Source organism: Lycium ferocissimum, chromosome 3 (assembly GCF_029784015.1).
Source record: "Lycium ferocissimum isolate CSIRO_LF1 chromosome 3, AGI_CSIRO_Lferr_CH_V1, whole genome shotgun sequence".
NCBI lineage: Eukaryota > Viridiplantae > Streptophyta > Magnoliopsida > Solanales > Solanaceae > Lycium > Lycium ferocissimum.
In genome coordinates, this window is record NC_081344.1 from 7743052 (window position 1) to 7763110 (window position 20059).

Sequence of the window (20059 nt, forward strand, 5' to 3'; positions counted from 1 at the left end):
ACTTCATTTACTAACATTTGCCTGTGACAATGATAAGAAATATTATACAGAAAGCTTTTAAGGATTAAAAACATAATGAAAATGCTTAAAAGGAATCGAATCGATTGTCCTCTCCTAACTACTATCTGAACATGCCTAAACTCTTATCTCGAAAAAGTTTAGTCATGATAAAGTGAAGGTTGGAATAGTACAATAATGACAGGTTCACATCTCGATATGTTTTTTAACTGCCAATTTTTATTATTATTTATGGATCACTCACTAAGCTATTTTATTGACAGTAAAATAATTGAAAAACAGTCCAAATCCCCTATACATAAACTCTAATGTTATGTTTTCCTAAGTACTTCATTTTTTGAGTAAATATTCATGCTAATCGGGTATATAACATATGAATTGATGAATAATATTTGTTTGTATATACACTTTAACCATGATTAATTAATGCATATTTTTACTATATTAAATCACTTAATCATGATATACACTTGCTGCATTAATATACACTCTTAATTTATTCACTAATAACTCCTTGCTTCATTCCAATTTTCACCACCCCGCTCCCCCCAACTTTGCTTTAAAAATTAAACTCCCTCCTCAACTTTAAACAATAGACACGCTCTCCCCTTTATGCTATGCAATCACTATTTCACCCTTGTTTTTTTTCAATCCTCCATTCATGTAATACATTTTTATTTATATATAATATATATTTTTTAATTTAGGTACTTATAGATTCTTATTTAAGTTCATTAACATTATAAGTAGAATAATACTTTTATGAATTTGTAACAAAATTTAGTGCTATTTTTATGATTGTTATTTCACTATTATATGCAGTAAGTATGTATTTACTATTTATGTATGTATGTGTGTATATTTAAGTTTCACTTTTCTCTTATTTTGTACTACTGGATATGTCCGCGCTTTACGCGGTTATAAAATATATTTCTTTGACAATTATATATAAAATATTTAATGAAAAGGAAAATTATAAATGTATCATAGATAATTGGAATAATCATAAAATTCCTACATTTAATTTAAAACAATTGGTCCTACCAAAGGAAATGGAATTTTACAACGTAAATGATGAAAAATAAAACTTAACATCTAATAAGCATGAAGTTGAAGTTATGTTGAAGATGAAAGAAAGTAAACATGGAGAAAAAAAGAAGGAATAAAAATATAGCATGTGTTTGTTAGCCTCGAACCTCTCCTTAGGAGTATGAACTTGATACAAAAACAACTAAAATTAAAATTTCAAAAAAGTTACAACTCCAAAGACAAAATAAAGAAATCTAAGAATAATAATGAAATTACCTGTTGATTACTAAACGAAAGGGAAAAAAGTAAAGGCATATTATAAAAATAGTACTACTCCAGTAGTAACTAAAACTACGATTTTATTATCATCAATAAGAACATAGAATTTTGGACCCGTTCATAACATTACCATAAGATTATGACAAAGTTAAGTCATTGATAATCTTGATTGGAAATTGCCAAGCACAAATGTTCTTCCAATATCTTTAACCTTCAGATCATCATTGAAATATTAGCTTAGTCCTTTGGCTAATGAAAAAATGCAAAGAAAAACAGAGAAGAGAGTAAAACATAATATAAAGGAAGATTGCATTTACTAAACAACCAACGGAGGCATTGAATAGACGGGAATGAGTATCTTTTCATGATCTAAACCGACATGAAATTTTGTGATTTAGGGGTTGAGTGATATCAAAGCCTGGATTTCACTTCTAGTCACCACATATTTGAAACTCCTAATTAAATTTGAGACACAAGACATCTGATGGCGATACAAAGCTAAACTCTGGCCTATCAATAATAGAATCGTAACTTTCTTGCAGACTACCTGTTTTTCTTTTTTCTCTCACCTCCATTTCAAAGTTCATGATCAACTATCAGTTCTTCACCAACTTTTTCTTAAAAGATTTCCTATGAGAATTTCTTCATGAGATACTTTAAATTTGATTATCAACCATAAGAATATAACATGTGTTTGTTAACCTCGAGCCTCTTGTTGGGAGTATTTGCCTGATACGAAAATAAATAGACTTAAAATCCCCAAAAAACTACAACTCCAAAGATAAAATAAAGAAATTTGTAAAAAATAATACCCAACGATGAGCAAAAGAAAACGAAAAAATTAAGTCAATTATAAATGTAGTAATATTCCCGTAATGACTAAAGCCACCATTTTGAAGGCTGTCAAGACTTCAAATCTTTGTGATGTTTAACTACGTTAAAGCATTGAATAAATTATTCAATAAAATCATTCCGGGTCTTCGAACATTTAAGCAAAAAAAAAATGCAAATCACCGACTTTGAAGAACAATAAAACTCACTCAACTATCTAACGAAAAACCGTTATGAGATTTTTAAACTGAGATTAAACTGCAGCACTCTCCAAGTTCAATCTAGCATTCAACATCAGCTACTCATCATGTAAGTCACCAAGTTGTAACTAATAACCATGCCTCTTTCAATTCTTGAAAATAACGTCACATCAAACTTTAACAAAAGCTATGATTTTTTTTTTTTTTTTTTTTTTTTTTGTATAACCTACAACACAAGAATGCGATAAAATTACAAAATAAAAATTACTCTAATTTTTCAAACAACCAAACACAAAAGAAGAAGAGCGGGAAGAGTATTTTACCATTATGCTATTCAAGAAACACCTTATAGCAATGCTCATAAAAGAAAAAGCTGAAATATTAAACTAATCGAAGCTTACATGTCTGGAGAAACCTATGGATGGAAAATCTGTGAAAGAGGAATAACTATATCCTAAACTGCAGCAAATATAAATTTGTTCCTCATTAATAACTATTTATTATTTTTCCTAAAATTTCTCTTCTGCTAGGCAGTGTATGAACGTGATTATATGGCTACTTAATTGCACTTTTAAAAAAAAAAAAATTAATTCCTAAAAGGTCTGCGTGCATCAGATAGAACATATATTCATTCCTCACTTTTGCCATAATGTTAATAATTATGGTCTTAAAGGTTACTAAACAGTAAAGAGAGTGAAACATAGTAAATGATAATTAATATTGAGTAATTGCAGAATGTGAGTAACATAGGTTAAGAATTGTTTTAAGAAGTGACTTTTGCATTTTTTTAAAATAGCACATGAGCTAGGAAAAATAGGAGAAATGTCAAAAAAAATGAGAAAAATAAATAAATAGGAATGGTGTCCATAGAGAGGTGCCACATCACCTTATCTTTGCCTAGCTTTAAATTATATATAGATTTTTTATAAATAAACAAGTTTTGGTTGTCACTAATGGAATATATCTTAAATTATAATAAAATACATTTACATTATAAATAAATCAATTTTAAAAATTCGCCTCTATTTTTTAATTGTTTTTGCATTACCAGCATAGAATATATTTATAAAGTTATTTTGACCTGTTTATTTTTCACTTGTATAAACAAATATTAAAGTTTTGATTATTTTTAATAAAATTAAGTTTTTGTTTATTCTGCTATTTTATTTTATTATAAAACATCATTAACTTATATACTTAATTAGTATTTTTCACTTTTTTCCTCGCCTAGAAGATAATATTTATTTTTTATAAGAAATTTGTTACATAAATTAAAAAAATGAAAAATATCATGATCTTAAAGAAGTAAAAAAGAAGACAAAAGTTGACAATGTAAGGATAAAATAGGCATTTAAAAAAGTCAATTAGAATAAAGGGGAGAGAATGTCTATTGTTCAAAATTGAGAGGGAGTGTGATTTTTAAAATATAGTTAGAGGTGAAAATCATTTCACCCCCTAGATAAAATATCTACAATGGAATATATCTCAGCTTTAGATTAGCTCTAATAATAAACTACCCAAAAAAGTTGACAATATCAATGTCATCTGACAATATCAATGTCATTCTTAATTTATTCACTAATAACTCCTTGCTTCATTCCAATTAATAAAGTTATTCCTATTATCTGATCCAGCTGCTTTATGTGCAAATCAGTCAACCTCCAACAGTAGTGTGCATTGTGTATATATAATAGTAGGAGTATAGTAATATTGCTGTAGATGATGGGAAAATTAAAGAAATTTAGTGAAGTGACCAGTGATACTGAAAGAGAGAAAAAAGGAGGAGAAATAGGAAGAAATGACTGAATTATAGACAAGAGGAAATAATACACATATACTTATGCCCTTTGGATAGAGATTGTTAATCCATCGAACATTTTGGTGAGATAGTTATTAATTCCTTCGTCGTTAATTAAATATTTTTAATTTTACCTTTGATTATGAGAAAAAATTATGATAGGGAGGATTCTCCTTTTAGTAAATCTTATACCACACGAATTTGAATTAATCAGGATTTCAATTTGGGCAGTGAATTAAAAGATTGTTAATTGTCTGCCAAAACCACCAACTATACTTTTTTTTTATTTGATTTTGGTTTATTTTTAGAAAACAATTGAGAAGTTTTTTAACTTAAAGAAAAATTTGTTGCACTACAAAAGAAAAACATTTGCACTACAAAAGAAAAACATTCTTTAGAAAAGGTTTTCACCAACCCATTACATGCTGGATTTGAAAACATATTTTCGATTTGCAAAAGAAGAAAAAAGTATTTTCCCAAAAGAGCTTTTTCTAAATTATAATAAAAAGCTTTTTGATTTCTTATAACCAAAAATAAACTTAATAAATGAATAATGTAACGAGTTTGAATTGTAATGACTTTTTTATATGTAGAATTGTGATGTCTAGGCTAGCTTGCCACTAGCAGAGAGGTACCAAAAAACTTTAGCTACCAAAACTTAACGGATGGAAAGAAACCGCATAATATTTTTACCTCCACCTGGAATTGGAAACCGACGAATTACAATGACATTGTTCTTTTAGTTATATGATGACCATTTTCCCCAAAAAATTGATAGAGTACAGGAAATCGATAAATAAAATATAAAAGAGGTTTCAGAGTCTCTTTATTTAATTGTAAATGGTAATGGGATATTATTATCTGGATATCGTATCCAGTTAAATCTTCTTTAAACTTTTGTTTAAAACAAAACTAAAGAGAGTTTCACATGGGGATGAAATCAGGTGCCTTTGTGTAACACATTTAACTAATCGACGGTTACATTCTTGTTTCCCTCCCTTCTCCTCTTTTTTTTTTTTTTTTTTTTTTTTTTTTTTTTCTGGTTGACTCCTTCCGGTCCAAAATAATTAAGGATTTAGCCTCTAAAAGTTGATCCGAAATAATTGAGATTTTAATCTATCAAAAAGTTAATTTATTCTCTTTTAAAATTTACCCTTGATATATTCTTAGTTCAATGAACAAATTTAATGCTTGTCATAATTTCAAAGCCCCTCTTAATGAAGGGTATCTTAGTCAATATACCTCTTAATTTTTATGAGTAAGTGAATTCCTTAATCCATGTGGTCATGTATAAAATCTCAATTACTTTGGACCGGAGGGAGTAATACTTATAGGCGACACCTTAAACTTCTAATAAATAAAATTTTATTTAAACTTTACAATTTATTTCAATTGTTAACACATGATAAATGTTTCAAGCTTGCTTGTGTTCTTAAATTTTATTTAAACACTCGAATTACAATTTATTTCAATTGGACACCTTAACACATGATAAATGTTTCAATTAGACATGTTCAGTTTAAATTTTGTAAATACTTGCTTGTGTCCTTAAGAGTCTATTAGTTAGTTAAGTTAAATTAATCACATAAAATATGTCATCTCTTTTAATTATACACATTTGCTTTAATAAGTCATAAAACCCATACGTTTTCTAATTGATGCTGATGCGATAATTAAAAGGAAATGACATATTTACTAGGTAAGACGTTTGAGATTACGCATTCAAATTTTTCCAAAAATTTTAACTGAATGTGTTTAATTGAAATACTTTATCATGTGCTACGCTACTCAATTAGAACAAACTGTAGTTAGAGTCTATAAATTAAATTTTCTAGTAATATTTAAGGAGCTGCCTATGAATTAAAACTTTTTTCTCTTTTCAATTACTCCCTCTGGATAAAAAAAAATGTCCACTTACCCTTTTTTTTGGGTCAAAAAAAGTATCCACTTATTAAATCAAGAAATAATTAATCTTATCTTTCCAGATTTTCCCCTATTAAGTGTTATGCGATCAAATCCCAATGCTTATTTAATTAGGGGTAGTTTAGTTAATTTACATGTTTTTTTTCTTGGAGTGAGTAGTTTATTAAGGGGTGTCTAGTCAATTTACATATTTTTTTTCTTGGAGTGAATTTATTTTGATCCGGAGGTAGTAATACTCTTTCCGTCTTGCGGAAGCACACAATAGGTAGGTTCATCGTATGTTGAACACAAACTATCTTGGATTTTTCTAGTTGGAATTTCTTAAATAAGAATAGGAAGGACAGAAAATTATTTTAAATATTAAAGAAAACCTCAAAAGAGGGAGAATAAAATAAAAGAAAGTAAAAAAATGAAGATGATAGTTGATGTTTCAGACCAAGGTCAAAGGGAAGTGATAAAAGTAAGATAATTGGCCTAGGAACGTCGCATCCACTTTGCATTAAAAAAAAATTACAACAGCTACTAATGTCACTTCAAAAAATTTATATAGTTACTTTTTTGAGACATTAATTATTTATGCAATTAGCTGTGAACAACGTTGTATTTAGGTGAAATCTCGCTTTCTTCTTTAAGGAGGAATAATGCTTGTTGTGACTTGGAATTAACCAGTAATCATATGTTTGCTTTAAAGTGTCCAATAAAATATCATGTATTAGTGGGACTTCTTACTATAATTAAATCAATAATTGCCTATATGATGCAACGAGGAGATCCAAAAGAGAAATTTTAGTGTCGTCTAATACTTGGTTTCTATTTCAAAAATGGCTAATCTATAGGATAAACAGAAGGTCACCCTACTCAACCTAATAAACTTTGTGTAGATCCTCCAAACTAGGTTAGGGAATATTTAATTATAGATTAGTTTTGTTGTACTCATATCCCGTTCAAGAAAGTTGTTTTCTCTGAAAGGTACAGTGCAAATACATTTGAAAATTTCGACAATCGTACGAGACTAGAAACAATCATATCTCAACATAGGATAAATACTGAAAATATTTATCCGTATTGAATGTTTATGTTAAATCGATAAAAAATATCATAGTTGAGTGATTTTATTAAGAAAAAATATACATAGATTAACTATGGTTGTGTAGTAGTTGTGACTTTGTGTATCTTTCAACGCATGTCATAGGTTTATTGGTTTGTGTAAACATCCGATGTGAATTTTTTTTGCCGCCATTCCATATGATCTTATCAAACTAAAGGACTCCTTAAAACATGAGATCGAAAACATATTTCGAACAAATTGATATCGATTATATAAGTTCTTTAATTTTCTTGTTGTTATTTGAAGTATTCGATACGACGAAAGTCATTTTTTTTTTTTAAAAGACATTTTTCATGTTTGATTGATACTCACATAATAATTATTTAATTTTAGTAAATTCTTAGAAATGATGTGCGTCCATGTCAGGTTCAATCTTTGCTGAAATTTACTATTGCTGATCCGAATGTTGATAATTGTGTCTGTTCATTTCTCTGTCTTTGACATGAAAAGAGACAACTCAATTAAAGAGAAAGTTAGATTCACAATATATTCAGTTTGCTTCCACTAAATGATAACAGTAATTAAAATTAAAAAAAATAAAAAAACTAATATGTTGCGCACATAAAATATGAAAATAAGACCTTAATTAAATTTACTATTCTTTCAAAAAAAAATATTACCACTTTAAAATCAAAATAAAAATGAAAATTATATATAAAATTTGAGATTATAATTAATAACGTCAAAAATATCGTAAATAGGAGTAACACTATTTTGTGTATTATCCAAACCAACACATATGTTGAACGGTAATTATTGACTATCCTTCTTGTGGGTTTGAATCGTTTGATGTGATTGCCAATCCCTTAAACTTTTATATTTCATTTAAAGTGTCCAATAAAAATCATATTTCAACTTCTAATAAAATATTTTAATTAGACACTTTTAGTTCTTTGAAAATGTGTATGTTTTCATTCGTTTATTTGGTAATTAAGTAAATCACATAAAATATGTCTATCTTCTCTAATTATACTCAGAAATCACAATGGTGTTCCTTACGTTGTTGCTTCGTCCTCTTCTTCCTTATGTTGTTGCTTACTGGGCTTAAGCCCATAATATCTTCTTTACATTTTTATGTCGGGCAAATTACATTTTTTTGCACGGATTGCCCGTTCTTTTGGGGTTGTTTTCTCTGAATTTACAGTGCAAATACATTTGTTTCTTTACAATCGTACGAGACTAGATACAATCATATTCAACCCCCGCTAGGATAAAATAAAATAATTATCCGTTCGAAGGCGTTAGTGATCGATAAAGTGTATGGGATCGTATTTTAATCCTTAAGGAAAAACCATATATGCATAGATTAACTTTGGTTGTGACATTTTTTTTTTTTTTTTTTTTTTTTTAACTTTTCAAGGCACACTTTTGCCATTAAGGCATACTTTTTTTATGCCTTAATTCAAAGTATGATCTTATCAAACTAAAGGACTCCTTAAAAAATGAGCCCATAAGAAAACTAAATTATGCAACAAATTGAGGAAAAGATTATATAAGTTCTTTAATTTTCTCGTTGTTATTTGAAGTATTTGCCTTGAGACATTTTTTTTTTTTTTTTTTTTTTTAACTTTTCAAGGCACACTTTTATGTTAATTGCATACTTTTGTAATAATTAAAAATTTTATAAATAGTTCCTTAGAAAAATTTTGCCCATAAGGCAAAAACTGAAATTATATTGCCTTGAGGAAAATGTTGATAATTGTGTCTGTTCATTTCTTTAGTTTTTCCATGAAAAGAGACAACTAATTAAAGAGAAAGTTAGATTTTGCCTTGAGACATTTTTTTTTTTTTTTTAAACTTTTCACTAAATGATAGTTTAAAATAAAAAAACTAATTGGTTATACATAAAATAAAAATAAGACCTAATTAAAATTTACTATTCTTTCAAAAAAAATATTACCCTTTAAAATCAAAATAAAATGAAAATTATATATAAAATTTGCCCCCTCCCGATTATAATTAATAACGTCAAAAAGTTATCGTAAATAGGAGTAACACATTTTTTTTTTTTTCCAAACCAACACATATTTGAACGGTAATTATTGACTATCCTTCTTGTGGGTTTGAATCGTTTGATGTGATTGCCAATCCCTTAAACTTTTATATTCCATTTAAACGCTTGAACAAAACCATATTTCAACTTCTAATAAAATATTTTAATTAGACATAACTTTAGTTTTTGGAAATCGAATGTTTTCATGCGGAGGGTATTAAGAAATCCCATAAAATATGTCTTATTTCTTTATTTTATGCTTGACGGGGGTTCGAACCCAAAATGGTATCCAACGTTGTTGCAAAACTTAAAGACCTCAAATTCCTTAATTTAAAGACCGCAAATATGACTGGCTTTAAAGACCACCCCAAAAGAAGGGCAGTCTTTACATTTTTATTGGCAAATTACAAACCCATGAGCATCTTGAAATCTTGAAATGGGTGGTCTCGAACTTATCATGCACAAAGTCAAAAGTCAAGTTTTTGGGCAATTTGCACGATTGGCCTTATTCGCGGGTGGTCTGTCATTTTTTCCATTCACCTGATACCCCGCCCCGGCTCAATAAAAAAAAAAAAATGCAACGCAGAATTTCGTAGCAAAATTAGGCCTTAAGGCAGAGGTTTGCCCAAAATTAGACCTTAAGGCAAACCTCTGTCTTAAGGCCTAAGTCCTAACATTTGCCCAAAATTAGGCTTATTCGGGCAAAAGTTAGGCCTTAAAGCAGAGGTTTCATGAAAGACTTACTTTCCAAAATTGTTTTTTTTTTTTTTTTTTTTTTTTTTTTGAGGCGGAGTTCGAACCCGTAACCTCGTGATATTTTCACCACTTTTTAAGCGAAGGGCAAAAATTAAAGACCATCAACTTTGAAGGACAATTCACGCAAATAAATGAAAGTTTCTGTCAAGCAAGATTAAAACTTCAGAGACCATCCATTTCCAAGGTCATTCTTGTAAATCACCTAGAAATTTAGGTGAGATATCCTTTCTAAGGACATCCCTTTAAGTTTTGACTCTGTTAAGAAAAGTCGTGCAAATATATATTTGCCAGAATTTCTCCTCTTCCTTATGTTGCTTCTTGCTCTTCAATTTCTTCATTGAAAAACTCATTGGTTATTTATGATTATTTTGGATAGGTTTTGGTTGAAAAAACTTGAAGAACATCATTGTTGGGTTTATTTAATTTGTTTGTAGAAGAAGACAAAGTGAATATATTGAATTGAATCTAATTGAAAATTATTGGGTCCGTCATTAGAAGATTGAATATCAAATTTAAAGCTAATTTGAAACAATTAAGATCAATTTTGAAGCAACAACGTGTTGTTGTAATTTCTGTTCAAAAGGTTATGACGATCGATAGGATTTTGGCTACAAATCTTACACAAATCGCCAAAATTTCAGCCACAACTCCTAGCGACCACCATAACATACTGTGCTAGTGACTTTCTATAAAACACGATGTTAGTGGTAACCAAAATTCGACCATAAATCCTAACGGACCGCCCGAATTTTCAGCCACAAGTGCTAAATAAATCCTGGTGGTCACCGTGCTGTGTTTTACCAAACAGAAATTTACTAGTTCTTTTTTGTCACCACATGATTACCCGTCTAGCCAGTTGATACGTCGATTGAGAAAATTCGATGGACACAAAGCAAGTACATCCAGGATTACTAGCCGTAGAAACAGCTCTTAATGCAGACAACAAACAAATAGACGATCAACAGTTCAACTCGAGTCTCATGATGCAACAAATTGACCATATATCATATACACAGCCTAAGTGAGTGCCTGGATCCATACTTCAAAAGGCAATGAGGTACAAGAACTTTTTCCTTGTTATTATTCCTACTAAATTAAAGCTGTAAATTTTACACCAGGACCAAATACTAGCTGCACAAAATTGAGGGCATATACATTTCTAGGGAAAAAAAACAAGAGCTGCCATAATGTCGGCACACTTCTCACTAAGAGAAGCTAACTTCAGAAAGAAGCATCTTCCATGACCACCGAGCATCAAGAAGAAAGCAGAGGAAGATGCTCTTACACATGCCACAACTCTGAGACTCTTTCTAGAGAAGAGTTTTTTCAGCTCTCAAAGCATGAGCGCAAAGATGCACCGTTGGAGAGTCTCACCGACAAACATGCTGAAAAAGAGGATCAACTCTCTGAGTATGACGAAGGAATAATAAGAAAATTTTGAAAAATGAGCTAGGAAAAGATACTAACCTTAATAGCTATAGCTTCTATCATATTGTCCGACATGATAGATCATTGGGGTTATTGGCAGCACTACCTGTAGGAAGGCCCACAACTTTTGTACCGAGATCATACGTTGACATTACATTTTTCTGCACAAAAAATGGCAAGAAGAGGAGTCAGTTGTGAAGGACCTGTAAGGTAGATAATGTGAATAATGTGAACAGCACATTCATCTAGAGAAAAGGTCCATGACTATGCTCCACTATTCAAGTTAACATAATCCCATGCTTTGAGATAACTTTTCTGAGAGAACCTCAAGCAAAAAATTAGTAACCAAATTGGTGTGCTACTGCTCCTGATACTTCAGCCAAATCATGCCTATTGAAGAGATGAAAAGAGGTATATCCTTGGGACAAACTAGATTGCAATCCCAAGTCATAGCATTGGATTGTTCCAACACATGATCAAACTATAGATTGTAGAACAAAAATTTACAAGTAATACTCAATATTTTGCGACTCATTTATCAACAGCTCTCCATCCAATTGAACTACCTCCAATAGTTCTTTTAGTCCCTTAAACAGGTACAATAGCTGTAGAACAGCAGTAAGATACCTAAACAAACTCAGAATCCAAATAAAGTTTTGTTTACAGGAAGAAAATAATCTTTTGCCTCTCAAATCTTAAGGGGAGGCAGGCTAATATTGCAATATTGGAAACTAATGTACAATGGAGAGCAAAATTGAATGTTCTTTCCCAGCCAAGGTAGTTGGTGCTGATGCCAAAATTTAGTATTGGACACAGACCGACAGATAATGACAGCAATGTCTTTATAAGACCAAATCTTTTGCGTAAGTCACTAAGGATGTGAAATTGCATATAGGGACACAACAGCTCAGGACCCAATGAATTTCAAGCTCTTTTTCTTACACACTGGCAGAAAGCTGTGAAGAAATATACTATGATGTAACAGTAAATGATACATCCAGGTTTGGGAATTTTACACCACGAGGTGAACTAAGGCATTGGGTAATTTTGTCATATGACACAATAGGATGACAGCAGCCTTATTGGATAAGTAATCTAGTTAACACCTAAGCAAGACCAAAGGAGAACACCTACTGAGATATACTGAATTCAATGCCAAACAGGGTAAACTTGTTCTTCTGAAACTGACTTATATAATTCCCCTGTATATGCCTTCCACAGAATGCGATTAATATTGGAAAATGAATAAAGATTCTCATCTTCATGTAAAAGCTTCCCTTTAAAGAAAAAGAAATCAAGTATACTAGAAAAGTAGGCTACATCGATGAAAACATCCATTCGGTGTATAGTGGAGCACACTCACAATGGGTTCAAAGTCTGGGTTTGATAAGTTCATTGTAAGATTTCGCATCAACAACAAAACCTGCAAGTCCAGAAGAAACAGATGATCATGATTTGCAAATCCACCAATTTAAATTTCTTCAAGGCCAGAAAGAAGGAATAAAATACATCGACACATTCCTCTAGATTTTTAAATGAATATCTGGCTGAACATAATTGAAGTAAAAGGTTCCCTATCCAGAATTTATATATATACTTCAGACAAATTAACCATCTTTTGCTACTTCTTTCAGCTCCTTTAGAAAAGGATTTCAATTAAGAAAATGTAATTCAGGCTAACTAAATTCAGTGATGATCCTAACCTTTGGTATATGTTCCCTCTATTGCTTGAGTGCGAGTTAAATTAAGGAATTCTGCCCAGTTATAACTAGGGATTACAGAAAAATGGCATCAAGAAAAAAAATTAAAGACATCATGGAAATAATAACATTAATTTCACCTAGCATAAGCATTGAAATTAACCTGACTCAGAAAGCTACAGTCAGCTGCAACAAAGCTCATGAGTTCTTAGCAAGCATGAAGTAAGTAAAACTGAGAGTGCTCTTTCAATCTGACAAATTAAAATATCATGATGCAGAGTATTGCTTGTAAATATTCTACACAGATATATTTCAAATGAATGTCCACTAATCTTCCTGGCTGCCTGCTGGAGGTTCATCCAGCAGGTCGAGATTAGTTAGGAAAACAATAAAGAGGTGAATGCAAATTGAAGTAATTATCAATCAAATCAACTGTCTATTCTTTAACTAGATCATTCACAGCCATTAGCAAAAACACTTCGCATCGCATAGGATTCTAGTCAGAGTTAATCCTATATAGTCCTGGTTAATTACATACACAGGTGAAGCAAATGTAAAATGCTTAATTAACCATGGATCCAAAACTCACAGTTTCAAAATTAATAGGGTCCATCTCCTTCAGCTTCTGTACATGACCTTTAGTGTCTGGGTCAAAGACACTCCCAATAAAGCTATAGACTTCTGCAAAGTCGGGTATACCTGTAATGGAAGAGAATAAACATCAAAGTGGAAAATCTACTGTTATTATGAATTTTGTCCTCAAGTTGGGACGTTTAGAACTTTATACACACATTTACTTGCATTTCTAGCTACCCTAAACTACATAATTTTGTGCTTATGAGATAAATTACATAACTTCGTTTCTTAAACTTTAAAAATATCTTTAATTTAGAAAGTTCGCAACATGTTTTTCTCAGTATCAAGAGAACTCACAAAATAGATAACAGAAATACCATTTTAACCCAGTTGAGTTTGCCCCCTTTGGGCAATCTTTGTGCAAGCAACATTCAAGTAACTTTCCTTTTCTTGGAAACCATTCCTTCTGTTATTGCACCATAAGTATGACATTGGCATGATAAAAAGTTTTGTTGTGTAAATTTGGATAAGCCAAGGACCAAAATTGGAATTACACTAAGCATGGGATCAAAGTTGTGATTTTCCTTAAGAACTCGGATTTGGCAAGTGGATGGAAAATTATTCTTCTTTTTCTAGGTTGAGCTAGCAACATATCAAAAGCCAAGTAAAATGTCGTGCATGAGCAAGAAAATAACCATGACAATATTAGCTGTGTATACCATTGGGAAATGACATGTGGTGCCAAATAAAGAAATAGGACAACCAAGAATGAAAAAGCTACATAATGCACATGCTGAATTGAGAAGCCTTATGACAGAGCAGGCGAAATGTGTAGAGATCATACCATGTTTTCCTCAAGCAATGAATCGTAGAGCTAAGTTCAAAAATGTACACTAGAGATCCTTACCATGAGGAACAGAACCTCGTTTGCTCTGCTCTGGCAGTTCAGAACTTGGCGCTGTTCTGTTGGAACTTCTTATGCCTGTGATGCTGCTGTTACTAATCAATGTAGCTCCCTTTGATCCAATATCAGCTGAATCAGTAATGTCGTACATTGAAATAAGTGCAGAAAAATCCCTCAACAAGGAAGTAGATTTACAATGTATGCAGATAAAGTGCCATGTTATAGTCAGTTACACACCCTGAATTCTTTGAAGATGGTATTCATCTTGTGATGGCATTGCTCCGCCTGTTGGAGAATTTATAAGTACAGAAGTGTCATCCCATGATGGATATCCAGGTGGAAGGGAATTCATTGAAGAAGGGTAACCCATGGATGCTTGCAATGGTACTAACACTGCACAAAGTAGTTCCAAGAAAAAACAAGAAGCTATATGAGAAATAAGATATACCAAATTAGACGTAAGACAACTTTGAAAATGCAAACCAACCATTTTTTTGTGCCTTCTGGGGATAAGGATGAGCTGCTTTACGCTTGGGCCGAGGTGGTGGCACGTGTGCCGTTGTACCATTCTTCTGGACCTTCAAGAAGTACTTTTGGGCATGACTGCGAATCTACAACCCAGAATATTAGGCAAATGTTTTTATAAACAGATTCTCCATGTAGACATATGGAAGATACTCTAATGCATCATTATATTATGCAAAGTGCTCTGAACGAAAGGAATTAAAAGAAATTCTCTAATCGAACAATATAAAGGGCCTAATAAATTACTAAAATCGCATACATTAGCACATGCCAAAATAAATTCCCATTGAATAGGTCAGTTCTAGATTATATATCAGGTACCTGTGAATGCATGTCATACACCAACAATTAACTTCAAAGAGCTAAAAGTTGTAAGCAAAAGCTTTGCACATGCAACAGACAACACACAATACGCATTAAGTAATAGAACCATACTCAAAGGACTGACTAGCATTTCATGATATCCAAAGAAAATTGGTACTTATCCGGCCTTTGAATAATTAGGAATGCGTCAATCACATATAATTATAATAGTAACAACTCAGTGGTAAATACAGCATATTCCACTATAATATCTCTGCAAGACAAAGAATACAAACAGCATAAAAGTAACAAGTAATATCTCTATCAGTACATTTTCTTAAGTTCTCTTTATACTTTCCGGCAAACGGCAGCTCAGGTACTTCAGAAAGACAAACACAAAGCACGAAAAACAAGTCTTTGTGAACTTCATCAGAAAGAAGCAATTGAAATTAGCACCTGAATTACTGTCTTTGAGCCTACGAAATCCTCAATTTTCTTCCAATCACGGTCAAACCTGAATAACCCAAACGAAGAAGAAACAGCAAAGCTTCAGAAAAAACATTTTTCTAAACTGCGAATATAAATGATGCAGCTTTAAGATTCAGAAAATGTATAAACCTTAACCAAAAATAGGTAACAAAGACAACGCAAAAGGAGCTAACTTGCCACAAAATAATCCAAATTAGTACTACAAAGATAGAAATTCCAACATAAAATGCAGAGGCAATACTAGAATAGACCAACTATAGAGCTTTCTAATTTCCCGTATAGCAGAAAAGAAAAAAAGGATGAACAATTTACCTGTCTCATAACACAGGCAAGGGCGGAGCCAACTAGTCCTAGGAGGGTTCATCCGAAACCCCTTAGACGGAAAATTACCCTATTTATACATGGTTAAAATTGTTTTTTATGCATATATAGTAGGTATTGAACCCCTTTTGGCTTCTTCGTGTGTTCACTTATTCGTATTTTGAACCCCCTTAGTGAAAATACTGGCTGCGCCACTGAACACAGGAATAACTCCCAAACATCTACCTAGAAAATGCCTCAATTGAGCACAAACCTATAAATTACTATTAGACACATATCTTAGAATAAGTATAGTACTCGTACATGTTAATAACAACAACATACCCAGTGTAATCCCATAAGTGAGGCCTGCACGTATACCTTACCCTACCTTGTGGTAGAGAGATTGTTTCCTATAGACCTTACCCCTATCTTGTGAAGGTAAAGAGATTTTTTCCTATAGACCCTCGGCTCAAGTAAAGCATATCAAAACAGGTTTGAAAAAGGAAATACAGTAGTACAGAAGCCATTTTAAAAATCTTGGAGAAAAGAACACTATTAACAACAACAAATAATAGGATAACCGAAGCAAAAGAAATACAACAGGTAACAATAAAATCGAAAGAAAAAGATAGTAGGAGAGTAATAATAATAATAATACTGTTAAGAAAACTAGACTATGCTCGACTATCTACTAACGACTTCCATATCTTTCTATGCAGGTGTACTTAAGTATACTGTAAAATCAAGAACTAACTAAATTTTATTAACAAGATCACATTCCTTCACAATTAAAAGAAGTAAATAAAAAGAAGATAAGAGAGAGATAACGTACAGTTGAAGAGCTTCAAGAAACTTGTCATGTTCTTCTTCAGTCCAACTTTCTCTTGACTTAGTTATAGTATAAGGTTTCCTAACCTTTTTGGCAGAAGCATCAGTAGAATTGTTGTTAGCCATGGATGCTGAATTTGCTGAGCTTGAATTCATGGTTTCAAAACTATTCTATGAGTTGTGTGGAGGAAAATATACACAGAGAGACATAATAGTGGGGCGGGATGTGGGGTCTACTGTGTTGGGGACAAATCAACTGAAGCCGGTCAATTAATCGCTAGATCCAGCACTGACGATTTAATCGGATGTTGACTATTTGAAATTTAATTTGGCAACTTTTCAAATTTAATTTAGTTGTCGGCATTGCCAATTAGTTTGACACCAAAACTATAAAATATTGCTCCGTCCTCCCAATTTATGTGGTGTAATTTAACTGGATACGAAATTTAAAAATAAGGTAATTTTTAAATCTATCTAAAAAAAGAAATTTAAAAAATAAAGTTTATGTGATAAATTTTTAAAAAAAGTTTTGCTTTTGAAAAGGGCCAAATATACCCTTCGTTATATCTAAAATAAGTTAAAGTTTATGTGATTATAAATTAACTCGTTAAGATAAAAGGTAAAGTTTAAAACTAACTTATTGCCAAATAAGGAAATGTGTAATTTTTTATCCCTGACTAAGAAAAAAAAAAAGTATCAAAAGTAATTAAGAATGCAACGATTCTAGAGGAAAATTATTATCATAGAGGGAAAATTATTATTATTATTTTTATAGAAATTTTCAAAGACAAATCACAAAAAAAATTTTATGAGGTAAGAGTATAGGACAACAAACAAAGCTATTAAAATCAAGACATAACACAACCATGTCATTTTATTTTGATTTATCCTACACATTAAATAGGGGTGGTGGAAGTAAAGAAAATTTTAAGTTAAGGTAAATGGATTCACTTGAATTTTATAGTAGAAAAGTTATACTGTACAAATAAAATATAGGTTAATTTTGGGATGATAAATAAATTATTAAATTTCCTTGTCTTAAGAAAAAGCTAGTATAATAAATATTGCTTTAGTTCATGATTTACATTTTAGTATGATTATTATTATTTTTCTTTTTTGAATCTTAAAAGACAAATCCAAAAAGTAAGGACATACACAAGCATTAAGGACATCACGCAACCATGTCATTTTATTTTGATTTATCCTACACAGTAAATAGGGACCGAGCTAAGTTAAGGTAAATGATTCACTTGAATTTTATTGTAGAAAAATTATACTGTACAAAATAAGTAAAAGTTAATTTTGGGATGATAAATAAATTATTAAATTTCCTTGTCATAAGAAAAATCTAGTATAATAAATATCGCTTTAGTTCATGATTTACATTTTAGTATGACGTTTTATTTTTCTTTTAATCTTTTATATGAATTTTTAGTTGTGCCAACATTTTCACCCTCTCTTTTTTTCCTGGGATTATTGACATTTTCTTTAGTAGAGTAAACTTTAGTTCATGACTCATTTTAGTATGACGTTTTATTTTTCTTTTAATCTTTTATATGAATTTTTAGTTGTGCTAACATTTTCACCCTCTCTTTTTTTCCTGGCTTATTGACATTTTCTTTAGTAGAGTAAACTCTCTACTCTCTTCGTCTAATTTATTTCAAAAAGAAATTTCTTTTTAAATCTATATATTAAAATAAGATTAGATGTTTGTGTAGTTTCAAATAATTTCTATAAAAATATTTAACCAAAAATAACATTAAATTATTTTTAAATATTTATAAAAAAAAAAATTGGTGACTTGAATGAGTGTCATTCTTTAGACAACATGTTAATGCGAGACAGAGACATAAGGGAGCGATTAATTATAAAATGGGCGAGGAATCGGGAGCAATCAAAAGTAAGACTTGATTACTGTGGACGGTACGTATGTTTCTATTGTATCCACAAGTTTTAAGGTGGGCTTTATTCTGTCCATATGGGGTGTCATTTCCTACTTGCAGATAAAGATTGTGTTTTTCTTAATCTCTCTGATGTGTCATTTCAGATTGAATTTTGAATCACTCATGGCCCCACACTTGCCATTACTCTGTGTGGTGAATAATTTACCCTTTAACAATGGCCTAAAGGTATTTGGTGACACTTGTAATGAGATCATCCATTCAACTTCAACAAGGCCAACATTGTTTTGTTGCTTATCGCTCCTTGCCTGCCAACCACACACAAATTTAAGTACTTCCAAGTTTTTGCCTTCTCTCTTTTCTTTTGCTTACCACTTTGTCGACTGCCTTCTCTCTTAAAGGGGTTGTTTGGTATAACGGTCGATATCTCATTGGTTTAGCTATTTCACTTTTTATATAAGATAACTAATTCTATTAATTTGGTGTAAAAGTTATCTTGGAATTAGTTAATACACCCCAAATCAAACATGGAATAAAATTAATTTCAAATATTATATCGGAATTATAATTTTTATCCCATGTACCAAGCGACGTTGGTAGGAAAATGGATTACAATTTCAAGATAAAATGTGAAATTGTAATATTCTCCGTTTAGTTATGATATTAATTAGTTGCAAAATACATTTTATACTAAAAAGATGAGATTAGATATCTCATATAAAAAAGGTGGATGGAAAAATTGCGAAAAATCAAAAAATTATACAATATTACCAAATATTAAAGTTTAATCCTTGAACAAAGCTAAATATAAATTAGCCATGGTTCATTTAATCATTCCAAATTTAGGCACTTCTAGGATGGAGAAAATTCACGAAAATCAAACAATTATACAATATTACCAAACCTCCCCTTAAAGTTTAATCAACAGCCTAAAGAATGACTTGAACAAAGCTAAATATAAATTAGCCATTTGTGATTCTCGAACTTTAATCATTCCAAATTTAGGCACTTCTAGTTTGTTCTTTTCTTTTTCTTTTACAATATTTGAATATGTTCCAACATGCCTCACGATGACTTGAGCGACCCCTTAAAGTTTAATCAACAGCCTAAAGAATGACTTGAGCAAAGCTAAACATAAATTACCTCGAACTTTAATCACTCCAAATT

General features: G+C 31.1%; 1 protein-coding gene across 3 annotated transcripts; it reads right to left on the minus strand.

Moving 5' to 3' along the window:
- Positions 1 to 10963: 10963 nt before the first annotated feature.
- LOC132049532 (protein REVEILLE 8-like) lies at positions 10964 to 17211 on the minus strand. Of its 3 annotated transcripts, none has more exons than XM_059440376.1 (9): positions 16996 to 17211; positions 15828 to 15885; positions 15031 to 15154; positions 14781 to 14936; positions 14547 to 14672; positions 13653 to 13762; positions 12727 to 12786; positions 11403 to 11524; positions 10964 to 11320 (listed from the first exon to the last, which is right to left on the minus strand). In XM_059440376.1, the coding sequence occupies exons 1-8, from the start codon at positions 17145 to 17147 to the stop codon at positions 11423 to 11425; spliced, it is 888 nt and encodes a 295-aa protein (XP_059296359.1). In that variant the 5' UTR covers positions 17148 to 17211; the 3' UTR covers positions 10964 to 11320; positions 11403 to 11422. The 3 variants fall into 3 exon arrangements, with proteins under 3 accessions (XP_059296359.1, XP_059296361.1, XP_059296362.1); XM_059440378.1 differs by having other exon boundaries at positions 14547 to 14597; positions 16996 to 17210; XM_059440379.1 differs by lacking the exon at positions 14547 to 14672 and having other exon boundaries at positions 16996 to 17204.
- Between the last annotated feature and the right edge of the window lie 2848 nt (positions 17212 to 20059).

Excerpts from the sequence above, each read along its gene's own strand:
- LOC132049532 (XM_059440376.1), bottom strand. The coding sequence starts at position 17,147 with ATGAATTCAAGCTCAGCAAATTCAGCATCCATGGCTAACAACAATTCT. Across the intron at positions 15,155-15,827 it reads GCTCAAAGACAGTAATTCAG|ATTCGCAGTCATGCCCAAAA; the intron begins GTGCTAATTTCA and ends TCTGGGTTGTAG. Across the intron at positions 14,937-15,030 it reads CCAGAAGGCACAAAAAAATG|TGTTAGTACCATTGCAAGCA; the intron begins GTTGGTTTGCAT and ends TACTTTGTGCAG.